This window comes from Serinus canaria, chromosome 1 (genome assembly GCF_022539315.1).
Source record: "Serinus canaria isolate serCan28SL12 chromosome 1, serCan2020, whole genome shotgun sequence".
Taxonomy (NCBI): Eukaryota; Metazoa; Chordata; class Aves; order Passeriformes; family Fringillidae; genus Serinus; species Serinus canaria.
In genome coordinates, this window is record NC_066313.1 from 83688965 (window position 1) to 83711780 (window position 22816).

At 38.8% G+C, this 22816-nt stretch overlaps 1 protein-coding gene across 1 annotated transcript in view; it reads right to left on the reverse strand.

The window, feature by feature from the left end:
- Window positions 1–22816, reverse strand: part of MGAT4A (alpha-1,3-mannosyl-glycoprotein 4-beta-N-acetylglucosaminyltransferase A) — a 76698-nt gene that overhangs the window by 42138 nt on the left and 11744 nt on the right. Inside the window, exons 3-5 of the mRNA XM_030234985.2 lie at window positions 6157–6324; window positions 3454–3594; window positions 826–959 (exon numbers count right to left, since the gene is read on the reverse strand). Coding sequence (XP_030090845.1) covers window positions 826–959; window positions 3454–3594; window positions 6157–6324 — 443 coding nt within the window. The remainder of the gene's footprint in view (window positions 1–825; window positions 960–3453; window positions 3595–6156; window positions 6325–22816) is intronic.

The following is a 22816-nucleotide window of genomic DNA, read 5'->3' on the forward strand; positions in this document are numbered from 1 at the left end:
TGAAAGTTTTAAAACATGTTGATAATAGAAGTATTAAAATGCCTGATTTTCCACTGATTCATCCCTGAATGGACACTGGCTCACTAAATTAAAACCATTTTCAGTTATAATTGGGGATTTGAATTTTCATCTGTGGGACTTATAAAAGCCTGTTTCAGCAGAGGACTACAGTTAGATGGATGAAGGTCAAACATAAACATAAATTTCCCACTGTCCAAGTCAGACTTCTGAGAAGGGCATAGAGAACAAAATAGGTACATGCAATTCCCAGCATCCAACTGAATTATTTCTGAAAGTACTCTATCATTTTCCTGAATTTGATTTCCACTAAATCAGAGCCAAAGTGAATAAACAGTCCAACTGAACACTGAATTAATCCATTAAAAAGGTCTGGGCTTCAAACATCCACATTGTCCAGAAAATTAATTCAATAACAATCTGTGCCTCACATCTCCAACTGCAGCACTCGTTTGACAGAGGACTAAGCAGCAGCACAAAGAAAATGGGAGGAATCCTCCCCTACAACAGAGCTCCTTAGCCATTATTCTTATGTTGAGGAATAACACATCTTTGCCACTAAATATAAACATAAGAAGATTTGCAAAATAACCACTCCACTGAATCCATTCCCCTGAATTACAGAAAAAGCTGGGCTCTTCAGGATTGTATGTCAGAAACCCAAGACTGACACTTTCCTTTTCCTGGAAGGAGAGTCATCTGTCTGCATCTTGAAGAAAAAGCAGATCCTCATCAATTCCTGAAAGGAGTGTTACTTGTGATTAAAGGCAGGTTAGAAATTGTATAAAAAAATTTGAGCAATTTTACCTCTCCTATAAAGACAACCATAACACAATCCAGTTTTTCTTCAGGGGACAGCTTATCAATAAGGGAGTGGAGAGTTTCTGTAAGGTAAGACTTGACTTTTCTTTTCACTGTAGGTATTCCCATTACAATGGAAACTGAAATCAAACAGATCAGAAAGGTACTTTCAGTGACTGCATACACAAGATAGAAAACAAAAATCTTGCAATAAGGCATTGCTTAATGAATGCAAAGGTTTAAAAGGTGGAGATTGCAGTAATTAAAAATAGTTTTAAAATATGCCACCCAGCATCAGGAGCATGACTAACAGTTAACACCAATTCTCAGAACACAGAAGACAAAAAACCCCCAACCCTAGACATGCCAGACTATTGTGTAGGTGTGATGGGCTGATCCTGACTGGACGCCAGGTACCCACCAAAGCTGTTCTATCACTCACTTCCTCAGCTGGACAGGGAGAAATATAACAAAAAGTTTGTGGGTAGAAATAAGGGCAGGAAGAGACCCCTCCTTACTGTCACAGTCAAAGCAGACTTGAGGAAGTTAATTTATTACTGAGCAAATGAACAGAGAGTAATGAGAAATAAATCCAAATCTTAAAACACTGTCACCCTTCCCTTCTTCCTGGGCTCAACTTCACCCCTGATTTCTCTACCTCCTCCCTACCAGGAGCACAGGGAATGGAGGCTGGAATTCAGTTAATCCCACATGACCTCCACCACTTTTTTCTCCTCAGTAGAAGGACTCCTCAGACTCTTTCCCTAATCCAGCATGGGGTCCCTACTATGGCAGATGGTCCTCCATGAACATCTCCAGTGGCAGTTCTTTTTCCAGGCAGCAGTTCTTTATAAACTGCTCCAGCATGGCTCTCTTCCATGGGCTGCAGTCCTTCAGGAACAGGCTACTCCACTGTGGGTGCTCCACAGGGTTACAAGTCCTGCCAGTAAGGCTGCTCCATCTTGGGCTCCTCTCTCCATGGGTCCACAGGTCCTGCCAAGGAGCCTGCTCCTGTGTGGGCTTCTCGTGGGGTCACAGCCTCCTTTGGGCACCCTCCTGCTGTGACATGGGGTCCTCCAGAGAGTGCAGGTGGATCTCTGCTCCGTGGGCTGCAGGGACACAGCTGCCTCTCCACGCTCTTCACCACAGGCTGCAGGGGACTCTGCCCTGCAGCACCTGCTCCCCCTCCTTCTGCACTGACCTTGCAGTCCTCACTCCTCTCTCCAGCTGCAATTGCCCTTGAGCAGTTTTTCCCCCCCTCTTCCATCTGTTATTCCAGTGGTGCTGGTCTGGCTATTGGCTCCACTGGAGACAGGGGAAGCTGCTGGCCCCTCTTAGAGAAGCAACCCTGTAGCCTCCCTGTTACCAAAATGCTGTCACACAAACCCCAGTGCAATGGGAAATTATCAACAACCAAGGTATTACTCAGACAAGGGAAACCAAGAGTGATTAAATTCCCTAACTGAAGTTTAAAAATAAAACTAATAAAACCATTCTTCAGAACTCAAGTATTTCATTTCTCAGAAGTCATCTTTTAAAATAAAACTCCTGAAAGCCTCTATTACTTTCCTTGCACCTGGTTGTGGTTCTTCTAAATAAACAAGTCCAGGACAACAGAACTGCATGGAAGTTCTTCAACAAAATTCCTTTCCTCTGATAAAAGCACCACAAATGCAAAGCAATACATCCCCAGCTACAAAGTTATTAACACTGCCTTTCATCAAGCTATTTGAGTCCTGTGTTGCTTAACTTTTCCATTGTTTTTCATCTGCACTGTACCTAGGGCTGGTTACCTTCTGGGAACACTACAGACAGCACCAGGAAAGCAGTGAAAGGATAAAGCAGACTTCATCAAGTCCTAAAACCCTGAATTTCCTCCCTCTGTTTAATTAAATAAATCTGATTCCAATTCCTATTTATAATTCCAAATTTGTGCTATATATTCCCAGGGGATATAATACAGACTTCACTTAAAACAATAACAAATGATTCGATTTTTCCTCCCTGAACAACAACAACGAAATAAATTGTATTTATAGTCAGAAAAATAAACCTGTGGCCTGAGCCCACACATTTGTCATACAGGCATACCTTCTGTTAAAAGAAGGAGCAATCAAACTCACTGAAGTAATGAAAAAATACAAGCTAGGATTAACTACAACACTGTCCAGATTTTATTGATGAAATTATATCTGGTTATCTTAGTTCTCTCAACTTTTAATTTATATATTGAAATATACTGTTCAGAACAAGAGAAACATCAATGCTAAAGTAATTATGACCATGCATGGTTGCCCTGTAAATCTGAAAGCCAAAGGGATATACCCATTAGCAGTTCAGAATCTGAAATGCCTGAGCTTTGTTTCCCTTTAGCTACAAAAAAATTCATCCAAACTAAATGCTTCTTAATGTGCACCTTAACATGGCATGGGGTGTGACTGAGATTATGCAGAAAAGAGCAAAGCTGAAACCAAGCTCCTTTCATCTCAGATTCAGTGTGAATTCAAAGGATTTCAATATCACACAAGTTAAATGAGATGTCCTTCATCTACCAAAATAATGCAGTAAATTCTTTTCCTAAAACTAGAAGGTCCTCCAAATATAAAACATGAAATAACCATCATATCAGCATACCTCCTGTCCTTCCAAGGCCAACCTGCACAGAAGGTTGAAGGCTTCCTTCATTTTTCAACAAATGAGGCAAATGGTAATAGATATTTGGCACTTGAAGAGATTTTCTACTTGTTAGCTCTTTTAACAGTTTCAGCGTCTCATCTGCAAACATACATGAAATCAGAAATGCAGAAAACAAATTATATGAAATTTTTAGCAATTGTAAACAGTATAAAATTCCAAGCTTGATCCTAACTGAAAGCCAGAATAAATTGTGCAGTTTTCTGAGTCACCATATTTTGTCTACAAAGACATCTTTTCTTATTTCAATTTTCTTAATAAAAAATGGCTAAGACTATTTTGCACATATAATCTTGTTACAGATACAGTTAATATTTATTTGATCACATAAGACTTAATGTGAATTTACAGAAGTAAAGAATGCTCCATTTATTTGGGGGGGTTGGTGATTTTGTTGGGTTTTTTCCCCCCAATTAATCAAACGGGAGGCTTATTTTCCAAAATAATTTTTCACTTTTGCTTACAGAGGTCATCACCATCCAGCAAAAACTACTGCAAATAACTTTTCAGAGCTATGAATACATATTGGAATATACTGTACACAGAGATACAAAATAAAAGAGCATTACACATAAAGTTGATATTTTGAGTATTCCTGCAAAAAAAAAAAAAATTAAAAGATTAATGCAAACTTAATTTAGTCCATTAGCACAGAATTATCCTATTAGATTCCATTAGAATCATTCTTGCTTTTTCTTCTGCAGCTGCCTTTTAGTATGTCCAGGTGGCTCTCAAAGTTGCAAATAACAGTTTTTAAAATTACCCTGCTTGGTGTGTTGATTTTTTTGCACCAAGTGTGAAAACAATTTATTTCAAATGAAAAATATGGTAGCATATGGATCTTTGAAAACTTATGGGCTTTATAATATCAAGTTAAGCAAAAAAATGTTGTCAAGGTTTCTTGAGATAAAATTGAGAAGCAAGAAAAAGAAAGCCATAAGTGTAATTCTTCTCAGATTCTTGGCACAGCTTCTACAAAGATAGATGGGTTTTGCTGTGGATTTTGGTTCTGTATGTTTGGAGATTTTTAAAGTATTTATTTTTAGGTGAAACTAAATTCCTAACCATGTCAAACCTCACAAAAAGCTTTGTAAATAGATGCCATAAGTAGGTATGTCTATTTTGATAGACTCCAATACAGGCACATTTTACTTTTCCTGCTAACGTTTCTTTAACTTCAACTGCAAAACCTGGACTAAATTCTGTCCAAGTATGACAGCTCTTGTCTGAATGAATAAAGATCTACACAAAACAATCTGGAATTCTGTCAGCTTCAAAGAGAGCAAAGAGTATTATGTGTACTTAAGTGTATTAAGCTTAATAAAAACCTATCTAATACTATGTTCTGAGCACAAAAGCTCAGTAATTCAGATGGCTTCCCATTATGGCTCTACATGAAAAAAGTGCATGTCCATCCCAGCTAGGATCCAGACATGGCAGAATGCTAAATGAATTAGTACTTTCAGCTGCAACAGAAGAGAGTAACTCCTTATAAGCATATTGCCTAAAAGCAAGCTAAGTCAATTTTAGAAACAAATGTGGTAATAACTTAATCCTAAATCCAGAATCAAAATCATTTGACCTCCTCCATGCTTTACTTTAAAAGCAAAACCACACACATAAATAGGAAGACAAGATTTATAGACCATGCTAAATGTAACCTTTATCTGTGCAATTCCTGGAGATCCAGGAACTACTGAGATCAGGCCATTAGTGTCAGACAGCAATTCAGGAGTGGCATAAACATTGGAGCCTATAATTATTACCATTTTCCAACCAAAAAACAAAAAAATCTATTGAAAATAGTAAATCATAGCATAAATGCAAATAGACAACAAATCGAAAAATCTTGTTCCAGGCTTTTGAATTGCAAAACCCTTCAGGTTTCAACTCCTTATTAGACCAATACAGAGAAATGTGTGCAACCTACCAAGTCAGACCTCCTGACAAAAAATTTGTACTTGTTATTCATCTTCCATCCGCAAAAATCAGAGCAACAAAACAGAAACAGTGTGATTTTAGAAGTCAACATCAATAGTCTGGTGAATATTGCAGTGTTTTTCTCTAATATTGCCAAACAGCTTTTTGTAAATCTGACCATCAGTCTCCAAAATGGGTAAAAATTAATGGAAGATTTTACCAGTTTAATCACTAGTTATTGAAAAGGCCATTTCCTGTACTTCTTACAAATCATAAGCAATACTTTATTATCTTTATTATCTTTATTACTTTATTATCTTTATTATTTAATACTTTCCAGTTGACTTTCAAGCTTCTTTTAACTGCTTCAAGTTCATCCATTTTTTCTGTTTGCTCACTTTTCCTCTCTGCCTCTATTTAAAAAGCGATGTAAATTAATTGTCAAAATATATTCAACCTAATAGATAAGTAACCAGAAATTCCAGACTTTGGGAGCTAGTGTGAAGTAAGAATTCTTATGACTTTAGGGACTGAATGAGGGTGGGTGAATCATTAAGGACAACAACTGGAAAAAACAAACCCAAACACCCACATGAGATACAACTTCATTCACACTGCTGAACAGTTTCATTCACCTCTCTTGGGGGCAATTTCTTATTCTAGAATAATAACAAGAAATATTGGCATTGCAGAGTTATAAAAAAAATATTTTGGAGCGTGTACCTGAAAAATTATTCATGGCATTCTTACTGCCATTGGTCTCTGCCACGGCCCTCCTGAACTGCTCCAGGATGGCGTTGAGCTCGGAGGAGCGCTGCAGCGTGCGGTGCTCGGCGATGCGCAGGCGTTCCTTCAGCGCGTGAAACTCCCGCTGATAGGCAATCAACTTTTCTGGGGAGAAAAGCCACGACCCGGGTTATTTGTGGAAACAAACACCGACTGACAGATCTGAGCTGCAGCTAACACTGCTTGGCTTTGCAGCACCTGGAATGATCCCAGGAAGGCAGAGCCTGGCACCGCCCCACCTGAAGAGCTGGGCGCCAGCACCCAATGCGAGAGGTGGATGGTGGACACTGCTGCCTATTATCTGTTTCCAACAAGCACCTCCTGTGGAAGAGCCAGCTGGATTAACATTCAGACAGTGAAGTCAGACACACACCAGACTCACCACAGCTGGCTCAGTGAGAGGGGCAAGAAGGCGCTTTCTGCAGGAGCTAATTCCGGCGAGATTTATTGTGTGGAAGCCAAAGGGAGCGCAGGCAAAAAACGAGGGCTACCATGGGCTCTGGATAGCTTCAGAATGGGAAGGGATATGGGGCAGAGTTAAGGGCAGGGCAAGGGGGATTGGTCTCCAGGGGAGAGGGGGCAGCCACCAGGAGTACCCAACCAGTGAGGAAACAGGGAAAGGAGAAACCAGGGTAGGTTGCGAAACACGGGCAGAGGTCCATGAGGGAGACTCGTCTGTCCCACAGGAGGAATGAACTCTATGTAAGTCTTTCCAAGGCAATGCCCTTGGGAATTGGCTGAGGGGAGGGAGTTCATGGGATGCTACAATTGGCAATCAACTTTTCTAGGGAGAAAACCATGATCTGGGTTATTTGTGGAAACAAACACCTACTGACACATCCGACCAGCAGCTAACGCTGCTCAGCTTGGAGCACCTGGAATGCTCCCAGGAAGGCAGAGCCTGGCATGGCCCCATCTGAGCAGCTGGGTGCCAGCACCCACCCAGCACAGCAAGGGGAGAGCTGCACACAGTGGGATGGGGGCAGGCATTGAGGGGGATGCCCCTCACCACAGCCACAGACCAGGGATACCCTGAGTACCCAGCACTCGGCACAAGGCAGTTCTGAACCATTTCTTGGAACAGATGCCCACAAACCATTTCTTTTAAGAAGCTACACAGCAGTGGCCCCTTACAAAAGCACAGGTTGCATCTTGTGAAAGACCCCTCTGAATACTTTGTAAGAATGAGTGGAACTTGACAGTATTTCAGACATATCAATTTTAAACCCAAGTTTTAACTTAATGTTATGGTCAGTGCCTGAGAACTGAAGAACAAAAATTTTTACCAAAATTTTGTTGATGTTGATACATAGTCATACTCTTGAAAGGGGAGATCTCCCAAAAGGGAGATGATTTGCTGATACATTCCCTTTTCCCTTGACACCCAGTAAAGTAGATTTTGTATCCTTCCTTCTTCCCATTGATAATTTCCTCAAATCTTCTGCTCACTATCATCACTATCACCCTCCTTCAACCAATATAAAGACACTGAGTAGAGTATTTTAAGTGAATTTGTAACTCAATCAATAGTCTAGCCACTCAGCTGACATCCACAGACATATCTCTTTTGTTATTTACCTATCCACTCCCAGTCTTTTCATATTGCAATGGCAGGGAAGCAGAAGTTTAGCAAGCAATTTGAAACCCTTCCTGTTGCTATATTACATAACACACAAGGCAAAAAAGGAATTACAGTCAGCTTCCCTTGTTAATAAGGCTGCTTTTCCTCCAGATTCTTCCAATTTACATTTATTTTCCTCTTTTTTTTGGTAGTTGGGATGTACTGCTCCAATTATGTTTAGAAAACTTAATTAACTAAAAATGCCCTCTGTTCTGAAGACGGAAAAATAAAAACATAGTTCACTACCTCTTAAAAACATCTCCTTTGCCAGCTTTATTTTGCTTCTTTCATTAAAACCAAATGGTTATTGCTTTGGTGCCAACAAACCCAGAGCACAGATGCTGGTCCACACCACAGTGCTAGGCACACTATACACTGCTGACTGAATCCAGGCTGCTATTTGAAATAGGAATTGATGCTTTAGTCAGCAGCACTTAGAAGACTGGGAAAATTTTTTGAAGTTTCTGGCATGAAGGCCATTCTTATTTGCCAATGATAACTAACAAAGTAGTTCAGTTCTGATCCTTCCAGTGAACTGTAGTGGTATTGCATTCATGGTACTGGGGACCTCAAAAGCATTCATTCCTTTGAGAAAGACTAGACAAGTTTTTGTTGCTTCAACCAGACATATCTAGGTTAAGGAGGCTGCTCTAAAAGATATATAAACTCTGGGCACCTATCCTTCACAAATAGATAGCAGGGTTTTTTTTAATTAGGCACAATACTATTCAGTGAAATGTAACTAAATAATCCTAAGATTAAAAGTACAATACAATTTTTAAGTCTAGTACCCTATGAGTATTTTTCTAGTTATTTATGCAAAATTAAAGCAAAAAATTATCCTTTGTTTATGTGAACTTACAGGACCTAAAACATTTACATCTCTAACATTAGTAAAGCACTTTTCATGTTTGTGGAGATTAATGTGTGGTTTGGCATTTCGGTACTTGTTTTATAGTATGGCTACCTGTACTTTTAAATTAAACAAATTAAATTGAAATGCCCAACACTCCTATCTTTAGCATACTTTCAATACTTCAAAGATCAACTGCTCAGATACTTATTACTTACAAACAAACAAAAAACCACAACAAATTTGATCTCATACTGAAAGGCACTTGCAAAGAAGAAAACACTTCTTAGACTTTAACAGTACCACCATTAGCAGTGACCACATGTCCCAGGTTTTAGAAAAGCATCCCTTAAACCATCAGCAGTTTATAAATATTTTATTTTGTACTTTTTAGAGTTCCTGACTAAGTACGTGAGAATGAGCCTACAAGATTAAATTAAAGAATCTATTTTTATTTAAACTTTGACTGAGCTCAAGTTTGGTAGAGAAAGTCCAATTTAACTAAATTGGTATCATTCTGTGGTAAAATCACCCTCCTCATGGATGAAGGCAAGGCAATGGTTGGTGCAGTCTCACCTGGAATGCTGTGTGCAGTTCTGGGGCCCACAGTTTAAAAAGGACATGGAGTTCTCTGAATGCATCCAGAGGAGGGGAACACAGCTGGTGGCAGGGCTGGAAGGTCTGTCCTGGGGCGTGGCTGGGGACTTTGGGTCAGTCTAGTTTGGAGAAAAGGAGGTTGGATAGGTGACCTCATTGCTCTCTGTAGCTTCCTGAAGGGTGGGAATTGGAGAGGGATGTGTTGAGCTCTTCTCCCTGGTGTTTAGTGATAGGACACATGGGAATGGCCCTAAGCTATGCCAAGGGATGTTCAGATTGGACATCAGAAAGCATTTCTGTTCTGAGACATTGGTAAAACACTGGAACAGGTTTCCTGGAGAGAATAAAGTATTTAGGAGGCATCTGGACAATGTACTTAATAGTATGCTGTGGCTTTTGGTAAGTCCTGAAGTGGTCAGGCAGTTGGACTAAATGATTGTTGGTAAGCCCTTCCAACTAAGATATCCCACTCTATGACAAGCTGATTGCAAGCAGTGTAGATACAAAAAAGTCAATAGTACACCTGATATTTTCAAAATACATTTGACCATTTAGTGTTTTATTGTTCAGAGATTTCCCCCAAACCAAAAGAAATTGAATTGCTTTCTTGTCCAGAAGTATGAAAACAATTTTGGATTGCTATTACAGTAAAAAGGAGAGTAGTGAGCCTAAAACCACAGAGAAAACAGTGATCACCACCAGTAAAAAAAGATTCTTTTTCTACAGGATTATGGATTCTGTTCTTATTCTCATACTGAAATCTAGAATTATTTAAGAAAATAAAAGAAGGAATTCAGACAGTAAGTTATTAGCATTACAACACTGATGGAAGAACCCCAAACATATCTGTCTGTTCTCTGACAAACAAAGCATCCCTCTAACAGCAGCTGTAGCCAATATTGAAGACATCTGGTCTCCAATAATTTCAGCATACAAGCAAATTTTTTTTAAGAATAATGTACTATTTTACATTGAAATGAGAAGACTGTTCACACTTTTCTCTGGAAGCCAGAAAGATCAAATAAAATAAATATCTTGTTACGAAATTACTTGCGAAATGAAAGCAATAATTCTTCATTATTTTTCTCAAAATTCTAGTTGGTCCAGCAAAACTCCAGAAGCTAAAGACTAAATATTTTAGCTGGCCAGATGCTGTGTAATTCTCCCAACACTATGTCAACTGAATCAGTACTTTGTCAACTTTTTTCCTTTGTTGCAATACATTCTCTTAAATATGCAGAACTTAGAATTTAGAGAAGCTCACTTGAAAGTTGATGCAGTCTTTTGAAAAGTGAAAATTCAAATGAAACTCAGGTGGTTTGCCAGTTTTCAACCAGAGATGAAATCTCAGCTCTCAGCCTCCGCTGGGTTATTTACAGTTTTTCTACTACATAACTGTTTAAAAAAAAATTATTCCAAAAAGACCACTAACCCAAAATTACAAACTCAGTCCACTCTCCTCTTAGCCATACACAATATTGACTACATAGATTGCTAAAGAGTTGTCTAAATTTGAAGAAAAATTCAAAGTTTTAAAACATGGAGTTTCTAACATCTTAGCATGCATATAAATTCTTAATTTGGGCTTTTGTACTTCTTGAATAATCTGTTCATGTACTTTCACCCCTGCTTTTTGTAACAGCAAAGAGTTTTCCCTTGAGATAAAAAGGGACTTCCAAGTAAAGGAATAAGAAAATAGGCTGTAGTTTGAATTTAGAAAAGCATTTTACAGAGTATTTCAGCTCAACTGAAATAGCATAAATCTGAATTGCAGGTAAATTACCAACACTGTCAGAACACCTGCTGAATTCTAATTCCAAATGAAATATCTACTGAACAACAAAACAGAAAACATACTGTGGAAACTCAATCAAAGCAATTTTAAGGCTACAGAGTCTCAAAGTCAATAATCATCAAAAGCTTAGTTTTTTGTTCATTTTACTTTTTTAGCCAAGTTAGATTTTTTAATGTCCCAAGCCTGTCAGTGTCTAAGAGGCATTTGGACAATGACCTTAACAACATGCTTTAGCATCTGGTCAGCCCTGAGGTGGTCAGGCAGCTGCATTAAGTGAACACTGTAGTCCCCTTCCAACTGAAACAGCCTATTCTACTCTAATAGGAAAACTTTATGGAGAAACTATTTGAGTGCACTTCTAAACTGAGTGGAGTGCACACCTGTAAAAGGAAACAGAATTGCCTGAAAACCCTTTCAAAACCGGAGAATGTTTCGGCAATTCTCAGTATTGCCAAGGAAAGCCTTGACTGTCTGCTAAAAGAACTACAGCCTACAACACAAAAAGCAGTATGAAAGCTTTGCAAGCTGTTATTTATCTTATCAATCAAGCAGGTTCCCAAACATGTTAAATCACAGGCCATTTTCACAACTGAAAACTGAACACATTGAATTAAGATTGTTGAACTAAGGTGGCTGTATTCACATAAATAAATAAATAAAAGACAAGCTATAATTTCCTCAAGAGCTCTGTTTTAATATGGCTGGTTGTAACAAAGACAGATGCATCAGACAAGATCAGGAAAAGCTTTATGACCTTCCCATATCACAAGCAGACAGTTGAGCTTTGCTTCATACTCCAAGGCAGCTAAACACCCAAAGTGATGGATCTGCCACACAGACAAAAAGGTAATCAGCAATAGACTTGGCACTCAAAAAAGATAGCAAGCCAAGCACAGAGGGCTTAGCTTTGCCAATTAATTGTAGGCCTGATTTATATTTTTTGCCCTTGCCCAACTGAACCATACCTCACCCCCTTTTTTCATTGAAGAACAACAGGACACACAGACAAAAGGCTCTGGTTGGCAACGAAGCACTGTACACAAATACTCAATAAGTAAAACATCTAGAGAAGGAACAGATACCTGATATAACAGGACTTTTCCTCTATCCAAGTGGGGAGACTTCAAATCATTATTCAAATCAACAGTGTATCACTGGCAACAGTCCTACACTCACCAATGTAAAAGTTTATGGCCCACCCTAATGACAACCCTTTCAGCTTTCACAAGTTAAAGGCTCTGCAGCAAAAACCTCATTTTTCTGTACACCCTGTTGAAGAGTTATTAAAATGCCATTAAATAAATGTTTGAATCTGTGAGAACACACTGTAGTTAGTGCTAATTCAGGTATTTCTGTGATTAGTGATTCTACAACTCATTTACTCCCATTATAAAAAGCCAGCAGTAGTTACCATCATGCCATGGGTCAGAGGCTCTAACAAGCTTCATGTATTAATTCATTACACTCCCATCAAGGATGTTGATCAGTTTACTGGTTGATAGAGAGTAGAGGTCTTTACTGGCAGCAAGCTTCCACACTGAGTTTCATACAGAGACAGTGGTGAGGCAAGTGGAGCTTACTCTTCAGTGAATTAGGGATGTGTCAACATGCCAGCCAATTCAACCTGGCACGGCTCTTACAGGAACATTTCTTTGTTTGAGCTACATCAGGTATAAAAATTAAGTTCCGCACTTCCCGTAAATCAGTTCAGCTGTTTTATGTGATCCATGAAGTTGTAGTATCAAGTAAATCAGTATCCAGTAAGTCATGATGATACCTGCATGGACCTGCACTTCTTTCCCACAGATGTAAGCAACAAGAATTTTTTAGATCATGCTTGGTTCATAATACCCAAGTACCTTACAAGCCAACACATCTGTAGTATTACTGATAAAATACTAGTCCTCATCTCTTAAAAGCAGATATCCTTTTAAATTAAAATCCTGCTATGCTAATATGTGGCAGAATAAATTTTATTTCCACTGTGAGCCAAAAAGAGTCAATTTCTCTAATATATAAAATAAAATTCTTACCATGCTAGCACTTAAGAAATTCTAAATTTCATCTTAAAACTAACGCTCTTTTTGACAAAGGCTACACTTTCTCTTTAGCACAGGTTTAGCAAAATATAACTGCAAATACAATTTCCCAATATTGTGATATGAAATTCTTACTGCACTGTACAGTCATCCAGTATCCACAATAAAGCTGCACAGACAAAATCCACACACTGGCATTTACTGAGATAGCATGCACATTGCTTCCATTGCCCTTTGGAAGTGATTCCAGAGCTCAGAAGACATTCACAGGGCACACACGAGGCACCGCGTTCTCAAATGTCCGGCCGAGGGGAGGCAAGCAGAGGAATTGTCAAACCAATCACATGGGCGCAGACAAAAACCTGTGTCCACCCAAGAGAGATACAAAAGATGTTCCAGAATCCTCCTGTGACATTTAGACTTACAAAAACAGCAAAACACTGTAGCAAGCTGAGCTAATTATCAAGTGGCAAAACCTGCACATAGGCACAAATTATATTTATAAATCAGCAATGTCAAACAGTGAAGAGTAAAGAAGGTGTTAATAAAATTTGTTCCCAAAGTTTAAACCTCAATCATGCTCACAAATCAGATTATGACTTGTCTCAAAACTGGCTAAAAGCTGATATATGGTGTCCTTGAAATGTTACAATGTATTACCATGGATGACTACTCAACAAAAGCTAATTAGCTTCCCTGCTCTTAAAGTGAAATTAAAACCTTTTGTAAACAAGCTATGATGAGTTATAAAATCCAAAGCAGTAAAGCAATCAACCATGCAAATACAAATAAAGCAGTATACTGTAAAGGCTAACAACAAGACATGCTATAAATAAAAGCTCTTAAAAAAAACTGCTCAAGGTCAAATTTTATCAGTCCTCTTTGAACACTTGATTCTGTAGGTCTTTTTAGTTACAGAATTTGTAGCTATGCCTATTCATAAAACTATCTTATTATTTTGAAGGGATTAGAGAATATGCAAATTTTTGTAAGTATAATACTCTGTGAAATTAAAGACAGAAAAATCTGGGAGCTGATTTACAAAAAAAAAATGCATCCTACTAATCATGACAAAACATTTTCTACATCAGGAAACAAACAAACAAAATCAAGATGCAGAAAAACAACTGGGCAAGTAATTTCCTTATCCCTAATCTTGTTATTCAAATTGATAGGTCATTTCAGCAATTCACTAGTTCAATCTACCACAACAATCCATCAGAACTACTCTTTATTGCCCTTGTTTTCCACATAGAAATGTACTTATCAGGATTGCAAGTATTTTTAAAAGTGCTCATTCAAGTAGCTTTCATTGTGAAGAACAACTTGTTTTTGAGGGAAGGTTCTGCAGGTTTTCCTAACTTTGGTTAAAAAAAAAAAAAAAACCTCAATAGTTCTAACAACTTCATTTCTCATTGCAATTTTTTCACGTTTTGCACTTCAAGGATCTCTATAAAGAAATAATGTTTTTTGTTCTTTCCAATTTTAGTGCACTAGCACAAGTCTGAAGTGCTTGCTTTGAAACTTTCAGGGCCTGATCCAATCTCAGTCTACATACTTTTGTTTGAACATTCCTTTGCAGCAGGAGCTGAAGTTGTTTTCTCTAAAATTTTTTAAGCAATCTGAATATGATCCTTTGTCATATCAACTGGTAAAACCAGTTTGAACTGTAAATTTCAAAATCAATTTTGAATTTTTTTTCTACTCTCTACTTTGAATTGTAAATTTCAAAATCAATTTTCTTGTAAATAGTTCTTTGATATGAGAATCTGCTTTCCCTCCATTTTTTCAATCTTTAATATAAATACACTAAAAATTATGTAGCTTACCAGTCAAAATGGAAGCATGAAATGGTACATCATGTTTGTTTGATTTTTTTTTTTTTTTTCCTAAAAGTCCATAAAATTCAACATTTTTCTAGAGGAAAAACAATCCTAAGAAATTAAAAAGCCAAATAAGCCAAACTAGAATTGTGACAACTGATGAATGATTTACTTAAGGAGTATTTTCATAGCTGGATAAACAATCAGGAACAGTTTTAAATGTCTCCAGATGCAATTGCACACCTTTGCTTCCAGATATAATTTGTTTAATAAAGAAAGGTCACAATTAAGAAGATTCATAAATCAATTATAAAATCCAGTAGGACACCACATTCAAACCTCCCCTGATGAGGGCTGACAGCAAATCTAAATGTTCCTTTGGACGCAAGGAATAAAAAGAATAATATATCAGAAAATCCAGACACCCACAAATAAGGAGGTCAAGTCAACAGAAGCATATGGTCCTCTGTCTGTGCACTTGCTTCAGACAATAAGGATAATTAAACACATGATTTGTTTGAGAAGAGTTATTGCCAGCACTTGAGCTGAAGGTCTTCTTTCAAAGCAGAGAAAAGCAAACTACAGTAATGGGGGGAAAGCAAACAAACAAACAAACAACAACAACCAAAAAAAAACCAACTAACCAATCAACCACCACCAACAACAAAAAAAACCCAAAACCAAAAAACCAAAAACTCCCCAATCCCCCTCTCCAAAAAAAAAAACCCCAAACAAATAAATAAAAGAACTCCAAAAAAGAAATTGCACAATCATACATTTGCAAATTATTTATCCTGATCTGACTGTTAACTTTACTAGGATTCACACTTCTCTGACTAGTAAACAACACTGCCCAGCACACTATGGATGAATATAAACCTCAGGGCTTTTTAGGTTCCAGCTACTTGGTTCTTATTTTATTCCCAGTGCTAAGTAAAGCCACCTCTACTGGCATGTCTTCCTTAAGGGGACAGTGATATAAAAACGTCACTGAAATCATGTGCTAAAGCTGTCCCACAATAAGCAATCAGTATTTAACACATCCCTATCCCTGAACAGAAACACTAAGGGATGTGTTCATACATTCTATTCCCAAGAAGAAAAGCAGAACAACAAAAGTTATTGCAACTTCTGCTGCTGTAGACATTCATTGCACAAAGAGTTCAGTTTAAGAAATTGATAAAAGAAAAGCTCAGCTGAGTACACAAAGCACTGAACTCATGTAGCCTGGACAGTAACTCTTTACAGTGAAGAAAATTACCTTCAAGGAACTGTCACTAAAACATCCCACTTTGACATTTCTAACATGTCTTGCACAAGATTTAAAGCACACAGCAGTGTAAAAGAAACTAGGAAATCTTCAACATCACAGTATTACCTCAAAAACCACAATTTACAGAGACAGCTTTTACAAAGATCATAATTTCACAATTATTTTTCAAACTAACTGCCAAATAAAAAGGAAGACTGCAACTATACTGCTCAAGCAAGCACAAAGCTCCAGTTTAAGCAAGCATTACAACCATAACATTGAAACACATTTAAGATACAGGACAGGTCAATGTCTAGCCTGCATTCTTGGCAACACTGAAGGACTGAAGCATGTTAGGAGAAAGAAGGCATTTCTATTGCTTTTTCAATATACTAACATAAAACAATCCCTTCTACATTTCTGCAGAAACGTGTATTAAGCATACATATTGCATTCATTTATTATGTTTGCTTCCATCATTTAGGTTAGATGCATGTATATCCATACATTTTATTGCTACCAATGAACAGGAGTATCTTCCAAAAACCCCATAACAGCTAGTAACACTCATTCCTAACAGGACATATCAAAGCATCTGATCTGAGCAGCCTGTGGCTTTAGAATCAGCATCTCTGTATGGTATCATAATTTCAACATTAAAAAAACCAACAAAACCTAACCTTGATAGGTTAGGTTACACATTTCTTTCACATCTGTTAAAAGTGCACAAGGAACAACTCTTCACCTGAAATACTTACAGATTTGCTGACCATGTAAACAAATGTAATTACCCCATAGGTAATCTGACCTCTTCGAGTCAGTTTGACTACAAGTCATCTGTGACATCTCATGTTTCTCCTCAGATCTCAATCAGACAATAATACTCTCAGCTACCTTCTACAAACAAGCACATAGACCTATATTATGATATCATGCTATCTCGTAGCCTCAGATTCCTGGGGAGTTCTTTTGTGGTGTTTTTCTTTTTATTTTAAGGAAAACTATTTCTCTGCATACCACTTTTTATAACCTACTGAACTTCTAATTCCATTTACTAACATAGCATTCCCTACTCTAATTTAGGGAAGTAGGGGGTTTGATTCTCCTTGTTACTGACTTCCTAAACTAAAACTGAAAAAGGGATTTGAAAGAGAAAACAAGTTTCCATAAAATTACCAATTTGGTAATCATTCATGCTTCTTCTAATCCTCTAACCTGTCGGAACTCAGGACATCCCTCTGGGTGTCCAGAGTTGCTGGGACCCCTCCCAGGGGGCTGAGAAACCCTGGCACAGAGCCCAGAACACCTGTGGTTTTGATTATGACCAGTGGAGCAGGTTACCAGCTTTGTATGAAGACCAGCAAGCCACAGCAGCTTAAATAGTATAATAATGAAATTATCATAAGGTGAAAAAATAGATTTTTGGGGTTTCTAGAATGGGGGTTTTGGGGGCAAGATGGAGGGATTTGGTCGTGTCCAGCCTTTCTTCTTCTTCTCTGCCTCCATCTTCTGCTGTGATGGTGGCACTTTTAGATTGGTTTGGAGTAGAAGCTCACTGTCTAACATAGGTGACAGGTATTGGAAAGTAATTTAAACATTGTATACGTAATTTTTAGTATAAAGACATAACACCACCCCAGGGCAGGCAGAGTGCCTGGAACTGTCCTGCTGGATGGACCTCAGCAGGGCAAGAGAAAAAAATTTATAGATAAGATACAATAAACAACCTTGAGACCAAGAACTGAAGAACTCCGACTCATTCTTTGCGTGCGCAGGCTGAAACAGACACTTTTCACGCATCTTGGGGTCGCAGCAACTTTGACCCCGGAGATTAACCCTCACCTCTTGCAAACAGCCAGACTTGTGCAAAACATTTGACACTGTCCTGCACAACATCCCTGTCTCCAAACTGCAGAGACATGGATTTGACAGATGACTCAGTGGGTAAGGAATTAGCTGGATGGCTGCAGTCAGAGTTGCGGTCAATGTCTCAATGTCCAAGCGGAGACCGGTGATGTGTGGCACCCTCAGGGGTCACCATGGGGACTGGTGCTTTTTAACATCTCTGTTGGTGACAAGGGCAGTGGGACTGACTGCACCTTCAGCAAGTTTGCCAACACCATCAAGCTATGGGGTGTCTGATACCCTGGAGGGAAGGGATGCCATCCAGAGGGACCTGGACAGCCTTGAGACGTGGAACCAAGGGAACCTCATGAAGTACAAGGCCAAGTGCAAGGTCCAGCTCCTGCGTAAGGGCAATCCCAAGTTCAAACACAGGCTGGGTGGAGAATGGATTGAGAGCAGCTCTACAGAGAAGGACTTGGGGGTATTGGTTGACAAGAAGCTCAGCAGGACTCACCAATGAGCAGGTGTAGTCCCCAAAGGCAGCTGTGTCCTGGCCTGCACCAAAAGCAGTGTGGCCAGCAGGGTGAGGGAGGTGAGCCTGCCCCTCTCCTCTGCTCTCATGAGACCCCAGCTGCGGTGCTGCATCCAGCTCTGGGGTCCCCAGCACAGGAAAGACACAGATGTGTTGGAAAGAGTCCAGAGAAGGGTCATAAAGATGGTCAGAGGAGTGCCTCTCCTAGAAGACAAGGCTGAGAAAGTTGGGGGTTGTTCAGCCTGGAAGGGAAACCTTACAGCACTTCCTACATAAAGGGAGCCAACAAGAAAGCAGGGGAGGGACCATTTACAATGGCATGGAGTGACAGGAAAGGGGAAATGGCCTCAAACTGAAAAAAAATAGGTAGGTTTAGATTAGATGCAAGGTAGAAATGCTTTACTATGAGGGTGTGAAGCACTGGAACAAGTTGCTTAGAGCAGTTGTGGATGCCCCATTTCAAGAAATGTTTAAAGGCAGGCTGGATAGGGTGTTATTTGCACTATGCTCTGACCAACTGAGCTGATCTCAGTTGCCTCATAAACAGGAAAACAATGGTCTTGAAACAGTAACAAAGTTGCTTGCACAAGGTTAGAGAAGGCTTCTATTACTGAGCTTCCAGTTAGCCTTGACTAAGGCCATTAGGATGTGTGTGCCACAAAGTATAAGAAGGTGAAATTTTAAGTGTTTTTGGTGACAAGTAGAGTCTCCAAAATACTCTGTGCAGAAAATTAGTATTTTGGTTAAAATTTTCCAAATCACTGTGCTAAATACATATTTTTAATTATTTTTTCACTGTAATACTCTTCATCAGTATTACTGAACATTGTGATGCTACAACACTGAGAAATATGGCACCATTTGTATTGTAAATGGGTTAACATTTCAGAATAGAATTATAATTTTCATATTGATCCTTTCTGCAACAAGGAAACAAGGATTTTGAAGAAGAGATACAAGAAGCACCATCTTAATAAAGATTAACTGAAAAAAAAAGTTTTTATTTTCCTTACAGGAAGGACTTTGTGTTTTGTTAAAGATTTGTACCCAAAAAATTTTGCATTGCCAAAATTCTATGGAAAATTCAGTTTTTAATTTTGAAAGATGCAAATCAATAAAGCCATAGAAGTTTTTATTAAGTGTCCTGTTCCTTTCATGCCATTATTGTGGTATATAAATCAATTTGCTATAAAGCTTTTTTTTTTTTTTTTTTTGAGAATGAAGGGTAGAGTCAACCACATCAACCACACACTCTGTAGTTCCACCTAAACAACACAAATGGCAACACTCCCCTTTGGTATAAAACCCTAACCTAACAACAAACTCCTACATCCAACTCCCATTTGAAAAATGCATCTATAAAGGCTCAATAAACAACAAAGCCAAGTAGCCTTTAATGCCTTTTTCTTCCATGGCAGATTTAACACTAACAACAACATGGACAAGAAATTAGGATGTACCACACCAGGTATAGGTAAAAGCAAAAAGCTGAAGCATAGGTTCTTGCCAGGCTTTGAGAGCTATTCTCCACTAATTAAAAAAATTACCAACTACAAAAATAAGACTGTGAACACTATCACAAGCATTTATCTTACATTTGAAGGACTGAACCAGCAGTATCATGAAAAATCCAAAACTAAGGCATACAATGTACATGCCTGCTTGAGTTTTAAATAAGCCATCTCTCTCACCTGACACTGGTAAGTTTGTGTGCCTAGAGAGTGCCAAGACTGTGAGGAGGGGAGGGTACCCCCAAACTCAGACACAGCATCCACACAAGCTTCACAGATTTGACTTCCAGCAGTTTCCACCCCTCCTCACTTACAGGAGGTTCTGTCAGAGCAGCCCCTGCTCTTTCCCAAGACTCTGTTCCACACCCCAAGACCCTCTGTTCCTCTGCCCCAGCCCTCAAAACCAGCATTCAAGCCAAGCACACACCAGCCCTAATGCTGTTCCCCATGTATGTCTCCCATACATAACAGACCTTCTACCTTTGACCAGCAGCAGCCTTTAACCCTCAGCAGCAGCAGTGCTAAAGCAGCTCTGCACCCACACAATTAGTGGAATGTGAGCAGGCAGCACAGAGTATTCCTCCAAACTCAGAGGAATACAATGCTAATTTTTATTACGCAGTAAATTTGAACCAAGCCAGAATCAAACAGTATTATGAAAGAGTGACAGAGGGAAAAAGAGGATACAGTAGCATGTTTTAAATGCAATTTTTGAAAAAAAGCCATCCTACATTCATTATTCAAGATATTGGGTTATCTTATGAACTAAACAATCTGTGAATGTCCTAACATCAATTGCTGTCCTGTAGAAGAATAAATTCTCAGCTTCACTCAATTCAAACCTTTGATCACTTTAATCTACACATAGCTAAAATACCACAAAACCCAATTCAATTCATTGCTGGATCCCAAAACACAACAAGAGAAGTCTTCCATTCAGTTACAGCTCATTCCAAGTTAAACACTTTCCTCAAACTGAGTTAAATACAGTTAGGTCTAAAGCAACATACTGCAAATACAGACTAAAGCATTACATCTAGGGTCTTTGTATAACATCAAATAGCATTCTATACAACTCAGTAAAGCAATGTGGAGGAGGAGACCAAGAGAAAATGAGACCTGACCTGAGGGAGTCTACCTATGAGAAAGCAGTTCTTCTACCAGCACGTGTGTACACATGTGAATTCCAGAAAGGTCTCCCTTATTTCTTCCAGAGCCCCTCTCATCAACAGAAAGTACAAAAAAACATTTGTGCAAAGCAAAAATGTTTAACCCTGATGCTTCCACACAAACTCTACAACACATGCACCTCCACACATCCTCCAGAATGTGACTCACAGCACATACACCAACCAACTGTGCAGTAACTGAGTGGCTGACCCCTCTTAGACATCCCAAGCACATGGACTTGAGCACTATTGTGTAATTGCTCAGCAACTACTTGTCACAAATATACACTCACACAAAGCCTCCCAAAGGTGTCACTTACTGTGCATGCTCAGTCTGTGTACACAATTGGGGTTTCTGGTCATGCAGTAACCTCATCAGCAACAGGATGCCTGTGCAGCAGCACCCACCCATCCAGGCTGCAGGCTCTGCATCTGAAGGGATTTCTGCCCAGGCAAAATTTCCATGAAGAAATTGAAGTCTTGTTCAGAAAGACCCATGTGTATGTGTCTCAAATCTTGTCCAAGAATTATCACATTAATCTGTTCACATATTCTTGAACTTTCAGGGCTCAAGATTTTTGAGGGTTAAGATGCTGAATATTCTCAGTATAGTTAACTTAGAGCCCAATGAGGCAAGGAAACAAAGTACACAGCAAAGTGGAACACAGTAGAACACAGAAAAAGCAACTACTTCTGACAACCTGAAAGCTTTCAACACTTTAACATGATTTGTTTCTACTACAGAGCTGTCAGTAACTCAGTGAGTTTCTGTACATGTAAATCAAGATGCTCTTACTTTAAACCATTCCTTTCCCTCCTCTCAGAAACAAACATATACATACAAGGCAGGAACTACAGCAAGAAAGCCCAGTTTCCTAAAAAGAGATTAATGATTGATCTACAGCCAAATACCTAACATAGTAATACATTAGAAGAAAATTCATCTAACAAAAATAACTGCTCAGAGGAGTGAGTACTACAACCTCAAAATTACCAGCACTATTTTAAGAGCTGAAACTTTTAGAAATTCTTAATAGCCTGGGCACAAAACTCAAGTCATTGCGGAAGCCTGGTTATTGTTTCCACACACGCTAGCGGGCTGAGGCTGCTGATGCTGCTGGTTTCTTTGTGCCTTGACAACTGTGTTGAACAAACTGTTTCTGAGAACATATTCCTTCTAACTTGTCCTCCTTGCAAGCAACTCAGGATCAAAGCTTCATCATGCTCACACATTGCTGCAAATTAACAACAACCTTGTAAGTCAAATGGAATCCCATCACATTTGTTTTATTCAAATCTCTCTCTAAGAGTAGCTCTACAGTTTGTCTCCAGGGGCTGTGCAACCAAGTATGAGGGCTGTTTATTGGCACAAGTACTACACTAGTAATTTGTAATGGCAAAAAAGATTGAGTTCAGCCCATCTCTGAACTGTCTGAGGAAACTTACACATCCATGGCATTGATATGTAAGACCACAATGGATCTGCCTGCAGAGGTGACTATAGCAAAATTTATGCTTGATAGGCATTGAAAGCTTTTAAGTTATTTTTGAGCATTATAT